At 41.9% G+C, this 24,304-nt stretch overlaps 2 protein-coding genes across 4 annotated transcripts; both read right to left on the bottom strand.

The window, feature by feature from the left end:
• Positions 1–1,123: 1,123 nt before the first annotated feature.
• drgx (dorsal root ganglia homeobox) lies at positions 1,124–7,107 on the bottom strand. The gene is made up of 7 exons (XM_029520376.1): positions 7,052–7,107; positions 6,796–6,885; positions 5,911–6,011; positions 5,191–5,292; positions 3,369–3,541; positions 2,907–3,019; positions 1,124–2,792 (listed from the first exon to the last, which is right to left on the bottom strand). Exons 2-7 carry the CDS (start codon positions 6,851–6,853, stop codon positions 2,416–2,418), a joined length of 924 nt encoding a protein of 307 aa, XP_029376236.1. The 5' UTR covers positions 6,854–6,885; positions 7,052–7,107; the 3' UTR covers positions 1,124–2,415.
• Positions 7,108–9,344: 2,237 nt separating this feature from the next.
• Positions 9,345–24,234, bottom strand: ercc6 (excision repair cross-complementation group 6). Of its 3 annotated transcripts, none has more exons than XM_029520296.1 (22): positions 24,165–24,234; positions 23,469–23,725; positions 23,145–23,373; positions 22,759–22,879; positions 22,524–22,638; positions 20,905–21,622; positions 19,301–19,432; positions 18,520–18,678; positions 17,508–17,643; positions 17,036–17,206; positions 16,535–16,711; positions 14,984–15,100; positions 14,465–14,560; positions 13,560–13,778; positions 12,988–13,098; positions 12,319–12,438; positions 12,018–12,112; positions 11,360–11,505; positions 10,505–11,074; positions 10,227–10,395; positions 10,067–10,145; positions 9,345–9,963 (listed from the first exon to the last, which is right to left on the bottom strand). In XM_029520296.1, exons 2-22 carry the CDS (start codon positions 23,644–23,646, stop codon positions 9,514–9,516), a joined length of 4,308 nt encoding a protein of 1,435 aa, XP_029376156.1. In that variant the 5' UTR covers positions 23,647–23,725; positions 24,165–24,234; the 3' UTR covers positions 9,345–9,513. The 3 variants fall into 3 exon arrangements, with proteins under 3 accessions (XP_029376156.1, XP_029376158.1, XP_029376157.1); XM_029520298.1 differs by having other exon boundaries at positions 20,905–21,619; XM_029520297.1 differs by lacking the exon at positions 24,165–24,234 and adding an exon at positions 23,876–24,116.
• Between the last annotated feature and the right edge of the window lie 70 nt (positions 24,235–24,304).

Below are 24,304 nucleotides of genomic sequence, written 5' to 3'. Positions count from 1 at the left end.
GGTCCTTCAGTGGACAGGGCCTGAATATACTTGAATTGTAAAATGTAGGTGTTGCACTCGATGTCAGGCAAAAGAATGATGTGTATGTGTGTCTTTCTTTATCATTCTGTCTTTATCTGTGTCCTTTATATTGTCTGTGTGTGTCTGTGGATGGGGGCATGTGCGCCATGTCTCCCTGTTTCAGGACATATTTCCCCACATCCCTGCAAAAATATTTCATTACTGCAACAAAAGAAGCCCATTAACTGCACTGTAAGAACAGAGTTCAACTGCTGTCCCCCATATTCACCATGTTTGTCTGCTTTTCTGGCCGCTCTCCAGCTAATTTGATATAACAATGCTCCACAAAACCGCCTCAGGACTTTTTTTTAAGTGACAGAAAATTATCAATGATGCCCATGCACAGCTGAATGTCAACACCAACTTGACTTGTTTATGAAATATTAAAGCAGTGAATTATGGGTACCATGCAGAACTTAATGATGATCGGAGTCATTATAACTTCAGCATCCTTTGTTTTGGCTAATGATTAAATTCCACAACTGCTGTATTCAATTTTGGAGAGATTGAATGTGTTTTTCACGTCTTTTGTATGAGTTGGCTGGATTCTGCTGCCCTGATTGGTACATTTCAGGAATAGGAGCTGATTTGTACAAGGATATTGTGTTATCATTAGCTGCCATGTCACAGGGCTTAACATATTTGCGCTGGAGCTCTCTCATGCACATGAAGCAAAAACATTATATTAGAACATGTTGTTTTTTTGTACATTTATTTGGGACATGAATAGATAAAGTACCTGCAATGTAACAGGCCTAGAATATTACACCAAATTTCTTAAAATAATGGACCACAATAGGTTCTGATTTTTTTTTTTTTTTTTCTAAACATGGACATTCTTGCCAATAATTTTCATTTTAGTGCGTGTGCTTTCTTTTTTTTATTTTTTTATTTATTTTTTTAGGGAAATATAGTGCTCCAACAAATTGTCCTGCTAAATTCTTAAGTGTTAATATCACAAGTGGTTGACTCGAAGTCAGTGAAAGGGTCACTTTATTCTATTATTAGGGGTATTTACAGCATGCACACATAATAAAAGAGGATGTGAGTGTACAACCTGGCACGACTTCTGACATTATCTCACTCTTTTGTGTCACCAGGGTGTCGCCTCATCAATTATTGAACCAGTACTTCATGGTAATACATAATTTCTTATCAATTATTCATTGTAATGTGTGTGTAGTTTACTTAATTGTGTTATTGACTATCAAAAGTAATTTCCCGAAAATCCTCAAGGACGCAAATTGAATCAGCCCAACTACTGGTTGTGTCTGATCAGCTGATCCTTTATTCAAGAGTCATTCTAGTGCGGAGAGATATTTAGGAATAATGAATCAACAAATATATTGCCTGTGATAAACTGCGTAAAGAACCCTGAGGTGATAAGAGAGGATATTTTCTAAAATGTAAATTCAACATTAATAAATAGCATATATCATGTTAAATGGGGTTTATTAAAAACTGCTCAGAGAAAGGGAAGAGAGGGGGAGAGAGGGCAGGCGTTGCTAAAAGTAAATAAATAATAAGAGTCACGATTGCTCTCCTCTCCCGGCTTTAAGGGAAGCTGATAAATAATGTATCAGAACAGATGGCTGGAGCGAGAGGCAACAGGAGAGGAACATGAGCGACTACATCTTTAATTGTTTTAAAGAACATGTCAAAACAGGACTGGTGTGTCTCCTGTCTGCTGGCGCTACAGATGTGCTAACAGAGTGAAAGGGACACCTAGTCTTTTTCAGCTTGCACTCGGATATGAACATATTGTATTCTGGCACATGTACACATTTACACTGAAATGGCTGATTAATATTAAAGTGCACTTTCACTTTAAAAACAAAAGAATGTGAGACGATTGTTTGAGCCCATCGCTGACCTGCTGGCAAACCATTATATTGCCAAACTCCTGTAAAATCTTCACTGCTCTACACGTACAGTTTACATGCATCAACATTCACAATGTAAGCATCTGTCCTCCTTCTGAAAACAAGAGGAACTCAAATTCACATTATCAAATAGGTCTTTGTCGCACTCATTTTGTATCTATGTTAATCCATCAAATAGAGTCCGAGAGTGCATGACGACAGATATAGATCCAAAACAACACTTGTGCTTTAATGGGGATGACAAAGCCCCCGATATTCATTATTTCTCACAAACAATAATAATTTACTGCCAAATAAATATTTATTGTTTGCATCCATACACTGTGCTACCAGCAAAGTCTTTCCCCTGCTGTTTCTGGAGTCAGTCAGTAGTTGTGCTTAGTTGCTCAGGGGACCAGACCAGAGTAGAGTAGAGTAGTAATAACAGGCACGATCACACAGATTTAGAGAATCCAAGTTCAGGTCCAGCGTCTCACTTTTTCTCCAGTGGTTCCTTGGAGCACTGAGGGTGTTTGTCAGGACTGCCCAACACTGTGACTTTATTGCCGGGGCTGGGACTGGAGCTGTCCCCCCCTCTTCCCACAGTGCTGGGCACCTCGAGGGCAGGACCCATTGTGGGCCTCGCCACCCCGGCAGCGCTGACGCCGACTCCAGACAGGACTCCCACGCCGCCGCTGGGCCCATTTGCTGCACTGAGCAGGTTGGCAGACTGCAGCACGGCCTCCGAATGCTCACGGGCCTTCATGCGAAGGGCGGCCACGCTAGCTGTGCGGTTGCCCTGACAACCGTAGGGTGGCAGGAAGGACAAGCCCATGGGGTCAGAAACACAACATGAGCACAAACCATTACCTGAAAAACAAAGATAGGTGGAATTAGCGTGGGGTCTACTCAACGCCAGCTTTGGCATTATCACATCACCATTGTAACCGAATTCATTAAACCGTTGTTGAGAATTATATTTACCTTTCAGTGTGGCGACCTGTGAGAGGGCCTGGGCGTAGGTGGCAGAGTTGAGGAGCGTCCCTGGTATACAAGAAGGGAAGAAGGGACCACCAGGACCAACTGTCCTGTTGATACTGGTGAGAACAAACAATCTGATTATCTGCCGAATATCATAAGACGACCTGATGTTCTGTTGACACACCTACATCCGACTCTACAACAGTCTTAAAACATTTTGAAATTCCTGTGTACTGCAGATCTGGTTTCGCTGTGGCTGTTTCATAATCATCTCGGATAAATGTACAGATTTGCTCTAGAGTTTATTCACAGAAAGGATGTTGCTTCTTATTTATAAAATAAATTACATTCAAATCCACCATGAATCTGGAGCAGCAACCTTTCTGTCTCCCATCGATAGGATACTGTTTCACAACAATAATAGCCACAACAATCATCTCCCTGCCCCCCCCCCCCCCCCCCCACCTCTGTTGCATCTCCAGTGGTTCTTTCTGCTTTCTGCTCTGGTCCACTGGGGACTGAGAGTTGATGCTGCGAGATGGAGGAGTGCCCTCGCTCATCTGCTCTTTCCCTCCTTCAGGGTCTGTGCTCCCTCGCTCGGTCTTCCTCCACTTTGCTCTGCGATTCTGAAACCAAACCTGCAATTAAAGATAGGAGAAGAAAGGGAAAAGTAAAGAAGACAAAAAAGCAAATCACTTGATCTCAATTAGTTATTTTACTAATTGAAATTCAAATGTTGCAGCATGTCCTGACACATTTGCTTCCATTTGTTTTATTCTTTGACCGTAGCATTTGACATGTTACAGACACGTGTGCAAACGTAGAACGCGTTGACTGTATTTTTTTCTGAGTTGTTAACAGGCCTAGCTAAGTTTAAGCAAATGCTCTGTTTGCTTTGTTTCACAAATCAAGAGGCGTTTGAATGTGTTACACCAGCGCTCTAATTTTCCCACAGTCCCTGACTTATCTCTAAAACTTCACCAGGCACAGCTAAGAAGATATAGGCTCGCCAAGTTCTGGTATCTTAATTGAATGAAGGTCACTGCCTATAACAACATTTAATTGAGCAATTTTTCATTATCATATTTTAATGACTTCCCACTGACAGTTGTGCTGCCCGAGAGAGAGGCAGCTATGATGAAGTCGTTTATTTCCCTATTTAGTGATTGTTTGACAACATCAGATTCGATTAGGACTTGGTTCTAGCAGGCATTAATCATGATGTGTGAATGGAGGTTAGAGTCGTGTGCATGTGCTCTGCATCCCTCCCATTGTATGGGAGGTATAAATGATGTCAACAGCCAAACAAAACACATGCATTCATTCGGCATAAAGAAAAGGACAACATTTTGGTGGCAGGACAACAATACAACCAATGGACTTATCTCACCCCTGCACCTTCCAGCTAGAAGTCGCGCCCCCCCACACACACCCGTCTCTGAATGGGCTATAATTGCTCCATTAATCTCAATTTGCGGCATGCTCTTAATGCAGGGGAGGCCCATTGACACTTTACAAAAAGGGGGGCAACAACACTACAACAGAAAGGAAATTTATTTTCTAATAATAATGTAAGTTTAATATCCCTGCATACTGCGGTGGATTCATGTTCAGATTTAATAATAGGAATGTGGTAATCGGATTAGGAGGGGAATAATTTGTTTACAATCCCTAATTTACAGCGCTGGATTCCATTATCAACCCCGCCATTGGGTTTAAGCGATAGTAAGATGACCCTGGGGAACAAAAGGCAAACTATTATATTTCACACAATTAGATCTGCGCGCACAACAAAACCCAAAAGCAAATCTGGAATGCAGGAAATTACATACAGGACACATAACTTAATTACATCTGGCCAAGTTTATAACCGCGCATATGTGCAGGGCAGGAGCGGAATATAAATGACCAAATTTAAGGCTTTCTAACCTAGTGTGTGTTAGTGTTTTTCAAGTGTGTGTGTGTGTGTGTGTGTGTGTGTGACAGAGGGAGAGTTTTTGGAGGCAGCAGGCTGATCCCTCTTTTTAAAGCACATATCGTTTTCTGTTTGCGTTCCGGGAAAAGCGATCTTGCAGAGATGATGTATTCCTACCTTTGAGACGCGGACAAATTAGTGAGGACCATTATCGCTGGTTAATTATGAATGACCGATTAATCAAGCTAATCTAATATTCACCATTATGTTGATGTTATTAAAGTGCATCGCCGGAATGACAGAGTGCCTTAATTTACCCTCTCCCGCCTGGTCAGACGTGCCCAGGACAGCGCGCACGGAGCTGCAGCCTACCTGCACCCTGGCCTCGGTCAGGTTGATCTTCATGGCCAGCTCTTCCCGGGTGAACACGTCCGGGTAGTGAGTCTGGGCGAAGACAGCCTCCAAAGCCTCCAACTGCAAAACACCAAAGCACAGGTGCAAAAGTTTTGATTTATTTTTGATTAGATTTCTTTCCCCCCTCTTCCTTTCCTTGTTGCATTCAACATTAGGTCAATGCCATTAAAACAACAAACGAAAAAACAAACAAATAATAATAATAAAAAAAAAGCAACAAAAACAAACAAACCCAGAAATTAAACGTAACAGATTTAGCAGGAAAAAAAGAGAAGAGCAGCCTGATCCAGGCTCAGTCTTGGCCTAACACAATCAGCCTGTACACACACAGTTTACAACTTGATCTGGAAAAAACACAAATATTAGGCCTCATTTCTTATATTTTCCCAACCTCCTGTTTTTAATTTAATCTCTGAAGTAATCACACATTTTCTTTCAAGCTTTTCAACCCCATCAAAACTATTACAATGACCTCGTTGTGACTATTATTTTGAGCTAGTGTGATTATCATTACCTGTTTCTGTTAGATAAAAAAAAATATCATTTTGAAAACTTGGTTTTGTTTTATTCATTTCCTACTTTTAATCCAGTTCCTCGCGGTGGTTTCGCTTTGAGTGAGGTTAAACATTTCTTTTTCTCCGCATTTTTTGGGCACGAAAAAAGAAAAAAAAAATGTACCTGTTGCAAAGTGAACGTCGTTCTGTTCCTGCGCTGTTTTCTGCGGAGAAATCCATCATCAAAATCAGCCGCGGCGTGGCTGGCAAACCCGCTGGAATTCACTGGGAAAGAAAAGTTTCATGGAGAGAATTTAGTCTTTGTAAAAACGAGCTTTACGATTTTGTGTTTGTATTAAATTAATTTGGAACATATGTTTTTTTTTTTTTTTTTTTTTTTTTTTTTTTACAAAGGAAAAACTTGGATTGCACGTCCAAGGAAAAAAGAATGTGCAGCCTATAGGCCAAACGGAGAGTTTTTTTTTTTTTTTTTGGCACATTTAGTATTTCCATTAGTTGCATGAAACGCTGATGTTGTGGGTGTCTGAGGGGAACCATGACGGACTAAGAGCCATGACACTCAACATCTGTGCCCGGGACAAAACGCCCCCCCCCTCCCCTCCCCTCCCCTCCCCTGCCCCGGGGCCAAACCACCAGTGCTTCACCGAAACAGGCAGCAGATTGACATGGCAGAGGCGAGAGCAGAATTAACCCTTTACATCCACAAAACGACACAATAGATACGCTTCAAGCATCCGAAATGTATTTTATTCCAGCACTGATAGGGCCATTACTGTTTGGATATTAAAATCTTTTAATTTGTCACTCCATTAAATGTGTTTTTCTTTCACAGGCTGGAGACACCTCCGAAATTCATGGCAGATAATTAGAGGAAATTTGAAAGGAGGAAGGAAGAAGGTGCGCACGGAGGCCTGCTCTCCGCTCTACGACGACAATTACAGAGCCGAGCATCACCAAAGTTTACACACTCCGGCTTTCAGAGAGACGCGAGAAAAAAAGAGCTGACAGCTGTGCAAATGTGGCTGGAAACAAGGAGCGGAGAACTTACAGGTGTTGGAGCGGCAGCACTCTCCGTCCAGCTGAGGCGGACAGTGGAAGTAGAACATCCTGGCGCGTCTCGGAGCCGCAAAAACTGAACCTGGAACAGAGAAAAAGTTTCAACCCGGAGCTTCCGGGCGGCGACGGCAGCTGCCGTGAGATTTACAAGCGAAAAAAAGAGCAACAAAAAACTGCTGGACACATGAAATGATCCGAAGGAGAGGCGGCACTTCGGCGCAGACAAAGTTGGAGATGCAGCGTCCTACCTGCGGGGAGGATGCTGATGATGCGAGTGAGTTCCCGGTCTGCAGAGAAGTGGCTGCTGCTCTTCCACTGACTCCCTGACTCTGTCTGGGAGTGTCCAGATCTCTCGCTCTCCCCCCCCCCACTCTCTCTTTCTCTCTCCTACACACACACACACACACACACACACACACGGACTCACACCACTCACATCTCTCTCTCTGGGAGTGTCCAGATGTCTCTATAACTGTATAACTGTCTAAAGAGTGTTAAGGCTTTCAGCCACTATAGTGTCGCAGAATCTCACGCCTAATTGGTCCTAATCGGATTATCACGGCTTTGTCTTTCTCACCCTCAACTCCTTGTGTGCGTGTACGTGTGTGTGTGTGTGTGTGTGTGTGTCAGAAAAAGATAGAATAACAGAGGGGGAGAGGGGAGATATACCCAGGGTGGCAAACGGCAGCTCTGCTCTGGTGCCAAAAAAATTCATCACAAGTGATTGTTATTCCAGAGTCAAGCATATTCCCTAACCATAAACATGCACACATACCCGCTGCACTTTTTATTTGGTTCTTTCATATATTAAAAAAAGGAGGATGACTGCTTTTGGGTTTTAGATTGACTGTCGGGTGGGTTAATTGCTCGTCAGGGTGTGTTAGGGGGTCCACTTTACAAGGGGTTGCGCATGTAGAACACTCACAAGGCCAAATTTTTGATTTTGTTCACAGCAAGGGGTCCTGCGATTTATTACGCTTCCTCAGATAAATGATCTGCTGCGGGACCCTTTCAATTAGTTTTAAAGCGCATCAGGGACGGCAGAGCGCAGACGCCATGCGTCTCTGAGGTGGAGGCAAAATGAGGCTTCGAGAAGCAGCTGAAATTTAGAAGAGGAGTGCGGGATTGGACTAAACCACATAAAGTGCAGAAAATCCCTTCTAATGGCGCGTAATTGGTTCTGTAATATCATTACAGGCGGATAATGGCCAGTTACAGGGCCCCGCGCTATTAAGGGTTTCCCTGGCGTGCAGCGTTTATGTTATTAAAGGGGGAATATAATGATATTTTAGTTATTAAATGCGCGTAATTAATTTATGCACCACTGAAAATAAAGTTGTTATTATGACCTCGGCGAGGTGCGTGGAGAAAATTGAAATCAAATAACGGTTGATAACTTTATACCAATATTTGGTCTAGACAACTCTGACAAGAGTGCAGGCCCAAGGTGTGTGTCTGCTTCCTGTCAGCGCCTTTCCTCTCCAGCCTCTGATGATTGCTTAAATGATTAAATGAAATTACACTCTCATCTCCGCCACTCACGAACTGTTTAACAAGGAAACTTTCAGTAGGTTTTGCAGATTTTGAGTCCCATCACTTCCCGCTTACAGAAACATTTCAGGACCTTGGTCAGCACCAAACGTCCTCCCTGCAGTGAATCCCTGACGTCAGTGATTTAAGTCTGATTTTAATTAATCTAATATTATCACTATTTCCGTATTTACTGCTTAAACTGTGGTAAATATGGAAAGTGAACACAAACTGAGAGAATGATAAAAACCTTGCATTATTTTGCTTGATGACCTTTATCTAAAGGCTCATCATTCAAAATTGTGCTTTTTTTTTTTTTTTAAATCTCACTTTATTTCATTCATTCAACCGGTATGTTAATCCTGAATGCATTTTAATAAGCAAACCGGAGAATGCAAGAATCTGAAGAGAGCTATTATATATAATCTATGGCAGACAATGTACCAAGTAATTATTTTTTAAATTTTATTATCTTTTTTTTTTTTTTTAAAGAAAACAGTGCTGTTAAGTGATTTTGCTTTTTGCAAATGTTTCACAAATAATTTGAGGCAGCCGATTTAAATACTTTAAAGCTCCCACACCAGCCCACCTCACCATCCTATTCATATACAGTACAAGAAAAGATAGTCATTACAAAATCTACTAAAACTGTAAGTGATTAGGTTAGATTTAGAAATATATTTAGAAAATGAGACATGACTCCCGTTATATTTAACAGAAGCTTATTGCAAGATATGACACTGTTGAGGTACATGTTTAGAGAGTAAACAGTATGTATCTCTGAGAAAATCATCCGGTAATAGTTTAAAAATGGACAATAAGATGTATTCAAGTATGAGCAGGGACAAACAACCACCGACAAAAATAATATAGGAAGAGGGAGAAAATTCACAGGTAAAATAAATTAAACATTGCAACAGACTTTAACTGAAAATCACATGAGTTTATAAGATATCCAGTTAACAGTGATTGCTCCTGTAAAAATCGCTTTTACACTATATGGTCCTTCCACTGCAAACTGTAAAAACATGAGGTTTTTTTTTTTTCCCCCCATACAGTGCAACTGTTTTTTTGCATTTTGATAAACATCACAATTTGACACAAATTAACAAGAAGTTACTGTAGCTTGGATTCTACAAGAAAGTACCAAATAAGTATCACGGTTCCATGTGTGTTTTGTTCAGCGGAAGTGCTCCTTCAGTCTCCAGATCCCCTCCTGACCAGAGGTCCTATGGAAGTCACAGATGCTCCTGAGCAGCTCCCTGAAAACTGGTGCCTGCTCCTGGGTGAGTCTTGGTTTGAAATACTCTAGCACTTCCTGCGTGGTGGCCTGTCCATCCACGTTTGCCTGAAAGGCTACGAAGTTGCGCAGATCCACTAAAAGCTCATCATGCTCAGTGGGCGGAGCTGGGGTGGAGCTCCTTCCCGGCGCTCCAGTGCCACCGTCATCTTCCTCTGTGTCGTCTCTTTGACTGGAGGGCACACTGAGGTGATTGCGGGCTCTCATCTTTTCCAAGAGGGAGGAGGAGGAGAGTGGGGCGGTGTTTGAGTCACTTTCTGCCACCCCACCACTGAAATGAGCTCCCGCACCAGGTTTCTTAGATACTACCTTCTTTATAATAGCAGCATCCTGAAGAGCGAAAAGAAAAAAGGTATTATTTACAGAACGTGGAATCGTTCATTAAAAAAAACTATCTAAAATATATTTTGTGTTTTCATAACACTGCCGTCACCTTGCATTTGTTCTGGCTAGGAACAGACTCAACTGAAGGTGTAACCAGAAGAGAATTTTTCTTTTGCCCAAACCGTTTCCTGAAAGAGCAGACGAGTAGTAACTGAAATATGTTTCTTTGAGGTGAGATTAATGTAGTTTGTGAGTCTGGGACTCCGTACCTCGCAGGTGGAGGAGGGGGTCTATTATAAGCCATTCTGCACTGCTGTCGAGAAACCTTAAGGGCTTTCAGGGCATCTTTAGCCACCCTGTTGGCTTCTGCCTCCACAAGAACGTAGTCAGGGTTGGAGGACTCCATAATGGAGTCATGTTGCATTACGCTGTGGATACCTGAGTAAAACCAGAGAAGATGATTGAGGAAAAACACAAACACAAATGCTGTTTCGCGAGATTTACTAAATAAGCCAAATCTTATGTGGTTGTTGCAAAAGAAGCCTACCAGATTTCTTGAAGAGCTTCGCCAAGACATAATCATCCAATTTCTTCTGGTCATTCGTCTGGTTATCTTCGTTCTCCTCTTTCTTATAGGTCCTTTTCTTCACCAAATGAGAGATGCGGTGGCCTTCAAAACAAGCGTCTTTGGAGTGTTTCCGTTTCTTATGTTTGTGTTTATTTGAGTCACCTGGTTCGCAGTGCTTCCTTTTTTCGCTGTGTTTCTGGGGACTAGTCAGGACTGACTTTTTGTCTCTGTTTGGGTGAGGGCTGTGCGAGTTAGAGTTTTTGACCAACGGTCTGTTATTTTTCCCTGTAAGCTGCATATTTGGCGAAATATTTGGCTCGACTTCCATACCGTTTTGACTATTTGTTGGGACACTTGGTATACAAAGAGAGTTGTTAGTGTGCAAAGAAGTGTTGCCATCACTTGATGCAGGAATGTTTGTTAGGTGTTTGCTGTCAGCACCAGTTTTGTTTTGATTTGCAGAGGAGTGTTTATGCGTGTAGCTGCCATATTTTATCATCTGTGATGGTGTCTCAGGCTTCTTTGGAACCTTAACATCAGAGCCTGTGCCTGTTTGACAGCAAAAACAAAACTTTTCAGACAAATTCTTTAAATTCACTTAATTCACATATTTTTCATTATTATTTTTGGGCATTTATGTCAACAGCCAGAGTGAGAAAGAGGCAGAAAAATTAGGGAGGGAGAGGAAATAGCATGCACAACAGGACTATGTGCTGGACTTGATATGCTGAGGTCAGAATTTTTTGTAACTGTTACGTGCTCAAAAACGTGAGGCACAATAAGGGAACTTTTAATGCTTCTATCGTATGAACAATAAAAGCAAAACCTACAAACCTGCAAAAATTGCACTTGTCTCTGTTCCCTGAGCCCCATCGGGGTCAGACAGGGTGAAGAGCTCATAAATGTCATTAGACTTGAAGAACCGTCTTTGTTTGGGATCCTTCAGTACACGATTGGTCAGAAATTGTTTGAAGATTTGCCTGAATTACAGATACAGAACAGATAAAAATAAAGAATTAGATACTTGTGTATAATTTACCATTTTATCTCAGCAGGCAACCCCGATCCCCTGTCACCATAGAGTAGTTTGGCTGATGGATGAGAAAATTAGTTAACTGCCCTACTGTAGGTATCAAAATAGAATCCCTGCAGTTCTTCAAACTTGCTGTTTGAAAGCACTTTACAGACACAAACCAAACAGAGCAACTGTTTATAAGTCCTAGATTGGCCATTTAATAATGCAGGAAAGCTTTTCAATTACTGAGAACTGAGATGGTGCAAATAGTAATATGGCACTGATGTAAGCAATTAGTCATGTCATTACCAATATTTGTGAATGCACAAAGTCAATGGAAATACAACTAAAATTGTAGGATGGGTAAGTAAAACATAAAACCAAGCACATAATGTTTTTTTAATCTTTTTTTCCTAGTACGTTCTGTAATTAAACATCATGTGCAACATAAATGATGTGTCTACGCTGCTGCCTGACCTGTGGTAGATTTTCTCCTCAATGGTGCCTGCAGTCAGCAGTCTGTAGACCGTCACTTGCTGTGTCTGACCGATCCTCCATGCTCGTTCTCTTGCCTAATAGCATCACAGCTCATTAAAATCAAGGATTAAAGTATCAAATATTACAATATTTATTGTGCAAGGGGCAAAGCCTGTTAAAACAAAATCCAGACAGAAAAAACTTGATTTAATTTTTATAAATAACTTTTCTTAAATTATTGAGAAATAATGGACTTTGTAAATGTTGTATTTGAATGAATGTGTGTTTATGTCTGACTAACCTGTGTATCAGTACTGGGGTTCCAGTCCGGATCATAGATGATGACTCTGTTGGCTCCAGTCAGATTGACTCCCAGGCCTCCGACTTTAGTGGTCAACAGGAAGATAAAAATGGATTTGTCCTGTTAAAAAGAAATGCAAGGCAAAAAATGTCAGTAATTAATAAACATCATGTACATCGATTTATACTCTTTTTGAAAACCACTTTGCAGTATTCGCATGTTAACGCTTTCATTAGTAAATTAACTTATTATGCAATACAAGATTTTTCTGATGTATCTAATTCAATTTCAGGAGAATTAAATACGTAGCTTATACAAATGTGGCTTTTGCTAACTTTATTCACTCTATATAAAGAAACTTAAATACCTATTTGAAATTTTTGCATTAGATTATAATACATCAAATTCTAAATTCCACAGAGATAAGTCATGCATTTCTCTGTATATTAGTAACAATTTTAAAATCTGCAAATTTACATTTACTGTTACAATGCCTCTATGTCTAGATGTCAACAGAAAACAATAAGGACATTTCTTTTTGAACAACAGATTGGCATCAATTAGTGTTAGTACCTCAGGGTGAGAACGGCTTCAGTGGAGCATTTTTGTCCCTCAGGATGGGATTTTCAGGGGAAACACTCAGAGCCATTAGGGATGACTAATCCTTACCTCGTTGTAGCGAGTGATGAGCGGTTGTCGGGAGGCTATTGTGGTTGTGCCATCCATCTTCAGGTAAGAGTAGTTATTCTCCGTCACAAACACCTCCAAGATGTCCAGCATCTGGAAAGGAAGGGGACAAAGATTTGCAAAGTCAGTCAGCAGAGGAAGACAGGGAGAGAAGCAGAGAGAGAGAGAGAGGGGCTGAGGTTTGGATGATCTCTAAAAGGATTAGAGCAGATTAATATTACATGGACAGAGATACCGACAGGGAGGGTCTCAGGTTCCCTCGAAGGTATAATCTCATTGGTATTGACTGCAACAGCTGGGGCCTCGCTCACTCTCACACACACAAGCAGTTTTACAGACACATGGCTGTAGGTAGTCAGGAGCAAAACATTTAAATTGAGTGATACTACGGTTTAAGTTATTTATTTAAAGCAGGGGAAGAAACAACACATCTTGCCTGTGCAAAAATCCATCTGAGCGCATTAATACAATTCTAAAAGGTATCATATATAATCATTTATTATGTGTATTAACTGCCATTTCAGCAAAGTGAATGAGAGTAACATACTTCTGACCTGTCTAGACTGAGTGAAGAGCAGGACTCTGTGGCCCTGTTTGAACCAGAGGCGCAGCAGTGACTCCACCACGATCAGCTTGCCTGAGCGTTTCCAAAAGCCAAAATGTTCCTCCTCAGTTAGCTGGTCCTCTGGGATTCCTCTCAGCATCCGGGGGCCACCGGAGAAAAGGTCAGGATGGTTACAGATTTTACGTAGCGCTATCAAACCTGAGAATACCTAAAGAGCAAAACCAAAAGAACAAGAACAAACACGTAAACAGATTATTTCTTTCAAGCGACAGTAAGGATACGAAGCATTGACAGATTTCACTGCATTTTACTGCATTGCACCTTTAAACTAATAAACACATTTACTTCAGTCTACAGGAAAGAGTTCCATAATTTATTTATGACAATAAAGGCAGTGTTTCTTGATGAAGGCCCAATAGTCACTGCATTAGTAATGGTGGTTAATGGACTGAGAGTGACCACTGAATATGTCTATAGGAGTTTGTGTGTGCAATCTGCTGTCGTCACCTCTGGCTCTCCAACTGCATCCATTTGGTCAGTGGTGATAAATTATCAAATCTCTCTCTCCAGGGTCTAGCTAATGTGAGAAGAGCAGCTGCATAACCTCCTTAGAGAGAGCATCTTAAAGGATACTGAACTCAAGCTATTCAGAGGTTAACAAAACTTATGTCATGAAAAACAATTGCATGCCACTGCTGATCTGAAAGTGTGCTTGGGAGTGAAAGGAGTGAACTTGAATTAATCAGTTAATAGGTGAAAAATGAATAGAGATTCTTATTCCTAGAAGTCTTTTGCGCCCCTTGTTTTTGTAATGTAGAGCCAAAGATCCCAAATGGGCAAAGCATGAGGATGAAAGATGGCGAACCAGCTTTAACTGAGGAAAGTGAAACTTACATGCATGTCTCCATTTAGTATCTGGTAGACCTCTTTGGAATCTAAGAATTTCTGATACACCTGCCGCTGGTCCTCTGTTAATCTGCAAAAGAGAACCTGCACACAACACAGGAAGCATGAAACTGTGTAATAAGGAGTGAACATCTGTTTTAAAGCCCCTTGATGAAGTGCTGTGTGCCAAGAGAGAAATGAGGAGGCTATGCATTTTTAGGAGCCACTGCTGTCCTCAGGGACTGACTTAATGAACCGAAGTGGACCGAAGATTCAACCAGCGTCAACCGCGAGGATAGACCAGAGGCCAGCCACCTTAATGAATACCTGCTCCTTTTAACTTTACTAGGACTTTATTAGCTGGCTTCACCTGACAAGGGCTGTGCACATTCATCAAATACTCTTTAGACGTGACACATGCAGTCACATCCAATCAGAAAAACACCTCCCCAGTTAGGGGATCCTGAGCATGAGAGGCATGTCAATATTTACACAGAAAAGGGTCAAGTGTCTGAGTATGATGAATACCTGTTCGTTTTTATCAGGTAAAGAGAGGTTGGCCTTGACGTCTGCCTTCATTCTTCTGAGCAGGTAAGGATTTATGGTGTCCCTCAGCACACATGCACACTTAAACGCTGTCTGGACCTGGAAAATCAACAGCAGTTTAACGTTTTACCACAAACAAACTGCCTTTAAAACAGAACCAGCATTCAGTTCAGTGTGTGAACCAATCAAACACTGGAACCTCTGAGTGCGTTTCCTGAGGCATGATTGTCATTTAGCCCCTCTTCTTCCTCTTATCATCACCTCCGTCATGTTGCTGTCCCTCTCAGCACTACAAGCCATTAAACATTGATCAGAGTGCTGTTGGTCTCAAGGGACAGAGCCCTCCTCTTTCATCACTACAACTGGCCAGCTCCATTGGAAACAGAGAGGGAGCTTTAGAAACACCCAGCCCCACCCCTTGCAAGGAGCCCCACTGCAAATAGCCTGCTACACCTTATCCTGAGTCAGTGCTAAAGGCTAGTTAGGCTTTTTAACATGAACTCAGTGGGGGTCCACAGAGGGATCAAAGACACCCTCAGCGAGGCTGGAAGGGACAATAACTTGGTGGGATGTAGCGCTCAATGTAGGTTAGAGTAAATAAGAAACCGTGGAGGCCAGCAGATGACCCAGGTATCCCTGCACAAGCTGCTGAGTGGATTCACATGGGGGTGCAAATGCATGCTTCAGCATTTGGTCTCAAATCCACATGCTAACCCAGCCCCACCCCCTAAAGACACATTTTTACATACGTTGCCTTGTACATACAAAAGAACATCAGCGGTGGGCCTGCTTGTTGCTCTGAGAATTTCGAGAAGAGGATAAAGCAGCAGAGCTTAGCCCTCTCTGACCATTTAATAACATTAATAATTAGTAAAGGTTTTTATTATCGACAGCGGAAGAAGCATCAATAGCTGGCTTAAATAATTAAATCCATACAGTCAGTGGGTTATTAACGATTGAACACTAATGACAAAGGGCTACAATTTAGCTCACTGGCTCTCCACTTTAGCCTCTCCGCGCCCCTCTCTCTCTCTCTCTCTCTTACACTGGGGATGCACTGAAGTTCCTTTGCATGCACCTACATTATCCTGCACTACACTTAATGGCTCTGTTGTTCCTCGATTGCTCCTTCTAACCTGCTTCCATCAAGCTCTTCAAAATTGTGCTTGTGCGCATGAGTAGTACTAGTTTTGTCATGTGACACTTCAGCCCATCATTGCACCCTCCTTATGCTGCAGTAAAGACTAATTTAAAGGGTTTGGGTATGAATTGATGATTTATTCTTGTTTGTGTGATATGCTTCGCTTATCTCCACTTCCTATTCTCCTTGGACCAAAATGGAAATAAGCTCTTCTGCTCTTTTTCGCCAGTCTCTCCTTTGGGTTTATCCTCTTAAAATATGTTCTAAGTCTCAAACGATGTAATATTTCTTATTGTCCCCCAACCCATCATAGTTCACAAATGAGTAGAACTACTCATAAGTAATGGATACTTATAAGGAATCAGAACTCTCTGTACATGTCTCTGTGTTACCTGTACAGGTGAGGCATTGCTGTATCCCCCCATGGTGATGGGCACAGAAAACTGCTCCATGAACACAGGTAATGTCCCCAGTTTGCCGGGGAAGACAAAATCAAACAGAGACCACAGCTCCTTCAAATTATTCTGCATGGGAGAGCCTGACAGGATGAACCTGTGGGGAGTGTGAAACTACACAGTGGGAAGAGACAGTGTTACTTACATTTGCCCAAAATATGATATACATATATGTTGCTGTATAAAAATAATGCCAGTAAAACTTCTCCCGGAGGCAGAAAAACAACTAAGAACTGTGTATGTTTAAACTAGATTAATGAACAATACAATGCAGAACTGTGGTGGTGGAAGAAGCCAGATTATTACTATAATTTTCAAAGCAGGTATAGCTCTAAAGTCTGCACAGCTTACATTTATGCTTCGGCTAAAGTCATTACTACTGCCGGGCCCAACAGATGCTGTGTTGAATGTGGAGCAGCAATGAATGTATGTGAATACCTGTTTGCAGGCAGTGGTCACTCCAGCATTTGGATTTCTGATCTTATGGCCCTCATCTAGTATAATGTAGTGCCAATCATATCGCTGCAAAGTGTCCTGCATGGTCCTCACTGCTGAATATGAAGTTATCAGGATACCATGACATGATGCTATCTCTGGAATGAGCCGTTCCTGTATAACAACAACAACAAAAAAAAAAAAAAAAACCCTCAAAACAATAACAACAGATTATATATACATAAACAAGTTTCAGTCAGCTTTTTTCTATCTATTTCCAGTATCCTGCACTTGAAAGAGTGTCAGAGGAGGGCATCCATCATGTCTTTTAGAGAACATCGAGAGGAAGAGAAAAGGTTTAGAGGTCTTCATAAACAGCCCTCTAGTGCCCTCCAGAGGAAAAAAAGACCCAGAAGAAAAACTTTGTAGTCAAGTTTGGAGTTTGAAAATCCCAAACCCATCAACATGCATCTACCTTGTTGCTGGTGAAGGAGCCAGTTTCATGTAGAACAGCCACTCTGAAAGCAGGCCACCAGGTGTGAAACTCCTTCACCCACTGGTGCATGACAGTTGCTGGGCATACAATAACTGTTGGACCCAGACCAGCATACCTAATAGAAAACACACATGGTAGATACATATATTTAAATCCAGACCTGCGATTAAAATGAGTAAGGCAGAGATCATATAACATCCACTCAACTCAATCAAATTAAAGTCAGTGTAAAAACCCATTGAAGAAAAGTATGAACATTTCCTTAATTTGCATGCAAATTATCTGAAGCATTCTGAAAAATAGAGGAAGTTGTAGAAGGAAGCTGCGCGACCACATGCTTGGCTGCTCTGTGAAGATTTACAAGAGCTTTGTCAAAAACACACGCACACAGAGAAAGAGACACTAATGGGCTAGTATAAAACTGCCTGGTGGAAGCTATTGATACTGGGCCATAATTGAGTTTGCAAGCAATCAATTTGTGGGCGTCTAGAGCAGACAGAGTATTGACCATCAGGGAAGCTCCACCTCCTAAGTGCATGAGTGTCGTTGTGCAGTAAAACCAGATTACTGCCTCATGTTTTCCATAGTTGATTTGTTGCTCTACACCCACTTCATGGTCCAAAATTCACTTTAAGTGTTCATGAAGACACTGACTCTACTCAAGTACACTTATACCCTCTCTCACTTACACACACACACACACACACACACACACACACACACACACACACACACACACACACACACACACACACACACACACACACACACACACACACACACACACACACACACACACACACACACACACACACACACACACAGTCAGTATTTTCTCTGATGTCTGCAGTAAGAAAGTGAAGAGTCTGATAATTGAAACATGTTTAATAATTCAGATGAACACTCTCAAGCAGAAATCCCCCTGATCAAATATTCATACCATACAGACACACAGTCTCTGGCCACAGTTTGTTTGTGTGTGAATGTGTACCTGTAGTTAGATCCTCTGGTCCTCACTTTGCTGTAGCTCAGTCCAGCTAAAAAGCTGATGACCTGGATAGTTTTACCCAATCCCATCTCATCTCCCAGGATGCCACCTGCCTGCTGACAGTGAAGTTCCCACATCCACCTTACACCTGTCTGCTGGTACCTGACAATGTGATACACACGTAAGTAAAAACTCCAAACACGGGCAACAGCGACTATGTAGAGAGAGAAAAAAAAATAATAAATTGCATGCTGGTCAGATAATCGACCCAGACACATTTTTATTTATAGACCTCCTAAAATCTGCCAGATGCAGCAGTTTTCAGATGATCCTATACTTGTGAGCCCAAACTAAATATCAGACACAAGTTAACATCACAATTATAATTGTTAATATGGTGCAGGAGAAACAAGCACACACAGTGGAATGAATCAAAGGTGCTTTGAGGATGATGTGGTCAGGCAGGTCATTACCAAAAAAAAAAATAAAAAAATCTTATTTCTGGCAAGGCAATCAAATATTTATCAACTAAGCTAAACAACAGGTGATGCCACCTTTCATACCAGTTTCATCCTGATCAAACAACCTTTACCTAATCAGTGTTACTTTAGTATAAGTGCCTGTAAGAACAAAATGTGATACAGACTAATATACAAGAATAAGTACGCAAGTAATATTTATAGCTATATTCACTTATTTTCTTTTTCACTTTCACTTATCAATTTCAGAACATTTCTATATGACTATGTTTGAAAGAACTATAAATTTGTGACTTCCAACTTACTTGTAAAGTTTCTTCCAGAGGAATCCAGGCACTTTGAAACCTTCATCAAACTCTGCATCACTGTCATCCGTCTGCTCCTCACCTCTTTCTCTCTTCTCTTCTCTTTCTCTAAGACGCTGTCGCTTCCATCTCCTAGTAAGACAATGGATAGTGTTAATTCACTAAATTGTAAAAAGAATTTATCTATCTTACTGTTGTGGGGGACTTTCAATAATAATAAAGAGAACAAATTGCTGAGCTAGAATTAAAAAAAAAAAACAAAACAAAAAACAACACCACCTACTTCAGACAAAAAGTCCCAAAACTGTAATATTGTGAAATAGCCACATCACTCAAGTACCACTGCAGTGGTTTAGGTTTTTGATAATCAAAGTTCAAAAGATACCTTAAGGGAGTTCTGTTTCATTAGATTTCCTTTTCTATAGGTAGAAGCCCTTTGACACACTAGCGACCTGTTCAGCTCCAGTTAGAAGCAAACCTCCACAGGATAAGAAGATGGAGCGAATGGATGTATGGACGGATGTTCTATTCTCACCTACTGCACTCAGTGATTTATTTTAAGAGTTGCCTACATAGGTGTATGGACAGCAAATGTTTTGAATTTTGGTTTTTCCCTTGAGTGGTGGAACATCTACAGCTAAAAGGGAAATGTAAAGGAGAACCGTTTTAATAGTGCAGGAGAGAGGGCAGTTAGAGGCACAGTCGTCGCGCAGCAAATGAAGATTGATACAGACAATTAGTAGTGCGAGTTCCCCAGAAAGGTGTGAGGTGCAGAGGATAAGAATCCATCTTCATTTGGGCCTGGTCCTGTCACTCTGCCATGAAACTGGTCCTTTAGCTGGGCCTGGGAGACCACACTCTCTAATTAAGTCAAGACTAAGCATTGGTTCAGTTAATTACACTTTTCAGCCCCCACTCCGCTTCCCACCCAACTACAAATATCCCCCGCTCTAATAATATCATTCCTCATATAAGCTAGCCTCACCATCCATGCCTTGTCTATGCCGTTGAATTGACATTCAATCACTGTAGTGTAGAAAAAGGACACATGCCAACACAATTTATTTGGCAGCTATAAATATGAAATCTCATTAGGGCTGCTCTTCCATTAATTTGAGCATTAGAGTTAGTGAGTGTATAAAACCATGTGCAGGAGGATAATTAGGCCAGTGTGAGAGCAGACAGAGAAGAAGAGCAGGGAGTGAATTTGCTTAGTCAAGAAACAGCTGCCAATCTCATCTGGGATTAACTCTCCTTCTTCACTATGGAGCCAGCAGAGAACAACTGCTTTTCTCCTTAACTAAAGGGAAGAACAATAGCACATTTGCATCACTGCTATTACAAATGTGATGCAAAGTTAAAGGCTCAATCTGGTGTTTATTGAGCACATAATTCACAAGCCCGGATGTTTGCATTCCCTTTAGAAGAAGACATATAGATGAAAACTTTTTGCATCCCTGCATCCGACCATAACTCCAACAACAAATCTGCTCTTTAGAAACTAAATAAATGTCAAAATATTTAGAGTTGCATATTTCATGTTAATTTGGGAACTAAAATAGAATAATTACATAAGTTTAAAACAGCAACAACAATGCTCATACCTTATGCGCTGTCTGTAGTACTCCACATCTCCATCATCTTTGCATCTTTTCTCTTTTCCCTTCCCACCTTCCTCTTCTTCTTCTTCTGAACTCTCTGGACAGTATTCCTCCTCACTCTCCTCCCTTTTCTTTATTCTTTTCCTCCCTCTTCCTTCAGCTTTTCTCTTGTATGGTTTCAACTCATACTCCTCATCATCATCCTCTCCAAAGCCCTCCTCCATGGCTTCTCTTTCCTCTTGGTCAGGATCTATGCCCTCATCTGTGGGCAGGTACTCTGACCCTTCACTCTCTGTCTCCTCTCCCTCGGTGTGATGCCTCCGCCGTGATTTAGGGACTTCTGGCTCAGTCTTAGGACGAGCCTTTGGATGGGCCTTCAGAGCGGTAATCTGGAGCTTTCGCATGCGCTTTTGAAGCTTTTTATCCTTGGAAGAGGAAACTATTCTGTTTTTTCCCATGACCTCTCTGTTAGGGCTCAGTCCAGAGCGCAACTTCTTCTTTAGAGGAGGGGCTTTCTTCCTCTCAGTAGCCAACTTGGCCTGATCTGCCAAGTATTGATCAAACGCGGAGTTCTCTGCAAGCATCACTTTACGAGGCTCCTTTACCTCTTTGTGAGGGATTCTGGTTCCAAAAGGAGTCATGTGACCTTTGCGGATGAGCTCTTCCCATTCGGTCTCCTGAGCTGGCATAAGCATACTGCCCAGTGTGGATGGGCCAGCTTCTGGTAGAGTATACATGAAAAATTACTGACATGGTCTTTAGCAAAAGACAGCTGTAACACTACTCTTTGTAGGTTGAAACCTTCAAATATGTGGCCCTAACAGCTATGACAATGTGGTGGACCTGGAGGTGGTTTCTTTTTAGTTCAGCTCTGCCAAAACATTGCAAAATGGGCATGTCAAGCATGACTGGCTAAGTATCACAAATCAAAGTCAGACAATTAGTACAAAATGCCAATATAGCAGCTAAATTTAAAAATATGAAAGCTGCTTCCGTCAGTTCTGTTGTGTTTCCACAACAGATGTATTGAATTTCACTTGATACTGTCAAACTAGAGCAAAAAACCTCAAAGGTAAACAGTGCTGTATTGTAGCAAATAATCTACAGAACATTTCAACCCTGAAAGTAACTCTGCTGCCACAAGGAAACCACTAGACTGTTTAATGTGAAACCTTCTCTGATTATTGTGCATGTCTTTCAACAACCTTTGACACATCCTTTGGTGGAAGTCTTTGTATTGAAATCCACTAAAGATAAAACATATATGGTCACTTTGATTTTCCAAACAGCTATCACTGCACTGTGGATTGTATTTTTTTTACCACCCACTCAGAGTATTTGCTTACAATCCTCTTTGTCAGGGAATGCAACAGAATAACCTTCTTGGCCACCACAACTGCAAGTGGTATTAATGCTCTGCATTGTTTCCGTCTCTGCTTTGTTTTGCAAAATGTTGTGCCTTACTGGACATGACCCTGTCAGGCAGGACACCAGCACTTAATTTTCCTCATAAGACTCAATGTTGATTACCCCAAACGGTAATGACTGGCTGGTAGAGCAATGTTTTTGGACAACATACAAAAAAAATTATAAGTAAAAACAACTACAAAAAAAAATCTCACCTTCCTCATCATCTTCCTCTGCCAAAAGCTCAGCTTCAACTCTCAGGGTCTCCTCTCCTCCCAGAATTGCCTGGAGTCTCTTCTGTTTGGCTCTGACTTTTTTCAGCTGCTTCTCCTGAATTAAAAAGGTTCCTCATCATCATTAATGCCATTGTAAATACAAAATTTCTTATTCTGCCATTAGAATTGTAAATGGTGTAATTCTGTTTTACTAGTATCTTGTGAGTCATTTTACCTTGTTTTCTTTTTGTCTTTTGACAGATTCAATCTTCCGACTGATATCTTTGCTGGAAGCAGCATAAGGAGACAGCTGCTCGATAATCTTGTTGATATGTTTCAGAGATGTTGTGACAGACCTGAAACACACCCCAATGAAGAACAGTTAAATTTGGCTACTTCAAGATATGTGGTTTTGAGAGCAAAGTCACAATTCTATGAAGATAGTGGAGAAATCATTTTTTTTTATCCTTTGTTTCATTCATCCAATCTTACATAATGATAACTTTATAGTCAATGAAGGCTTACCTTAACAATTTACAGATTCACTTCTAATGGGACATCAAATATGCTCTCATTAAAAACTAGAAACTAGATCATGGTTAAACTTGCATATGTGTTCACCTGACATCATCAAGCACAGACTGGTACTCCTTCTCAGCCTCAGCTTTAACAGCTGCCTGACTGGCCTCCTGGATTGCCTCGTCCACCTGCCGCAGGACCCCTTGCTCCAGGACGTCCTGATCATATACAGCCACACCGAGGCCCTGGAGTTCATCTGCCCCCGAGCTGGCCGATGCTGCCTGGATACGCTGCCGGTCAATCTGCAACAAGGCTCCAGACCTCTTGGCGGCTGTACGCACAGATGAAAATTAAATTATCTCACTTCACGTCTACCATGATTAGTTATTTCATCTCTTCTCTGTCCTAATTAGGGGCATAGCTCACCGCTGTTGCTCTCCCCGGGCCCGGCGTTGGCAGGGTAGGCTGCAGCAGCCTCAGAGCCCTGGCTGCTGCCGGGGAAAGAGCAGGCTCCATCCTCCTCCGTCCCCCCCGGGGTGAGGGCTGCGCTGGCCGGGCTGGAGAGAGAGGAGAGCGCCCGGTCCTCTGAACCGTCTACCGGCATCACGGCGCTGCTGCAGGCGGTCCGTTAAAGGGTCATCCAGAGGTAAACGACACCGTGGTCGGTCAGACCACCGCCCCCCCTTCAATGGATGATATGATGCTGACTTAATGTGTGTTAATTGTAAACTGAATTAATTAGCTAATGAACGCTGACCTGCTGCTTCGTTACGGTTAACTGACTTTAAGCTAAGTAGCTAACGCAGAAGCAAGGAAGTAAATGTTTCTGTTACCTGATATAACCAAAGATTGCACTACGGGAGGTGGTGAAATAATTCGTTCAAACACTGGCACGGATTTAAGACAGTCACACAGTTATGTCAGAGGGCTCCTTTGTTTACGTGGCTAGGCTAGCCCGCTAAGCTAACATGAGCCAAACACAATCAGCTGCTCGTCTCTGAAGAGCAACAGCTTCAGCTCAGCTACACAAACACACGGAGACCTATCCGACCGCCACTGTCGGCCCTGTCTGGGTGAAGGTGGGCACATTAAGCTGAGGAGACGGTGACAGAGATTACTTACTAAACGTGCAGTTACACAACATCACCGGCCCGCTTCATGGTATATTTCTCGCCCTGCCTCCCGGTTTCCGGTGCTGTGTGCTCAGTGCCCTGTGAGACAGCGCCCCCTGTCGGCGCACAGCTGCAGGGGGCTCCCTGACC

Source organism: Echeneis naucrates, chromosome 15 (genome assembly GCF_900963305.1).
Source record: "Echeneis naucrates chromosome 15, fEcheNa1.1, whole genome shotgun sequence".
NCBI classification, from domain to species: Eukaryota; Metazoa; Chordata; class Actinopteri; order Carangiformes; family Echeneidae; genus Echeneis; species Echeneis naucrates.
This window is presented reverse-complemented; position numbering and strand designations above follow the sequence as displayed.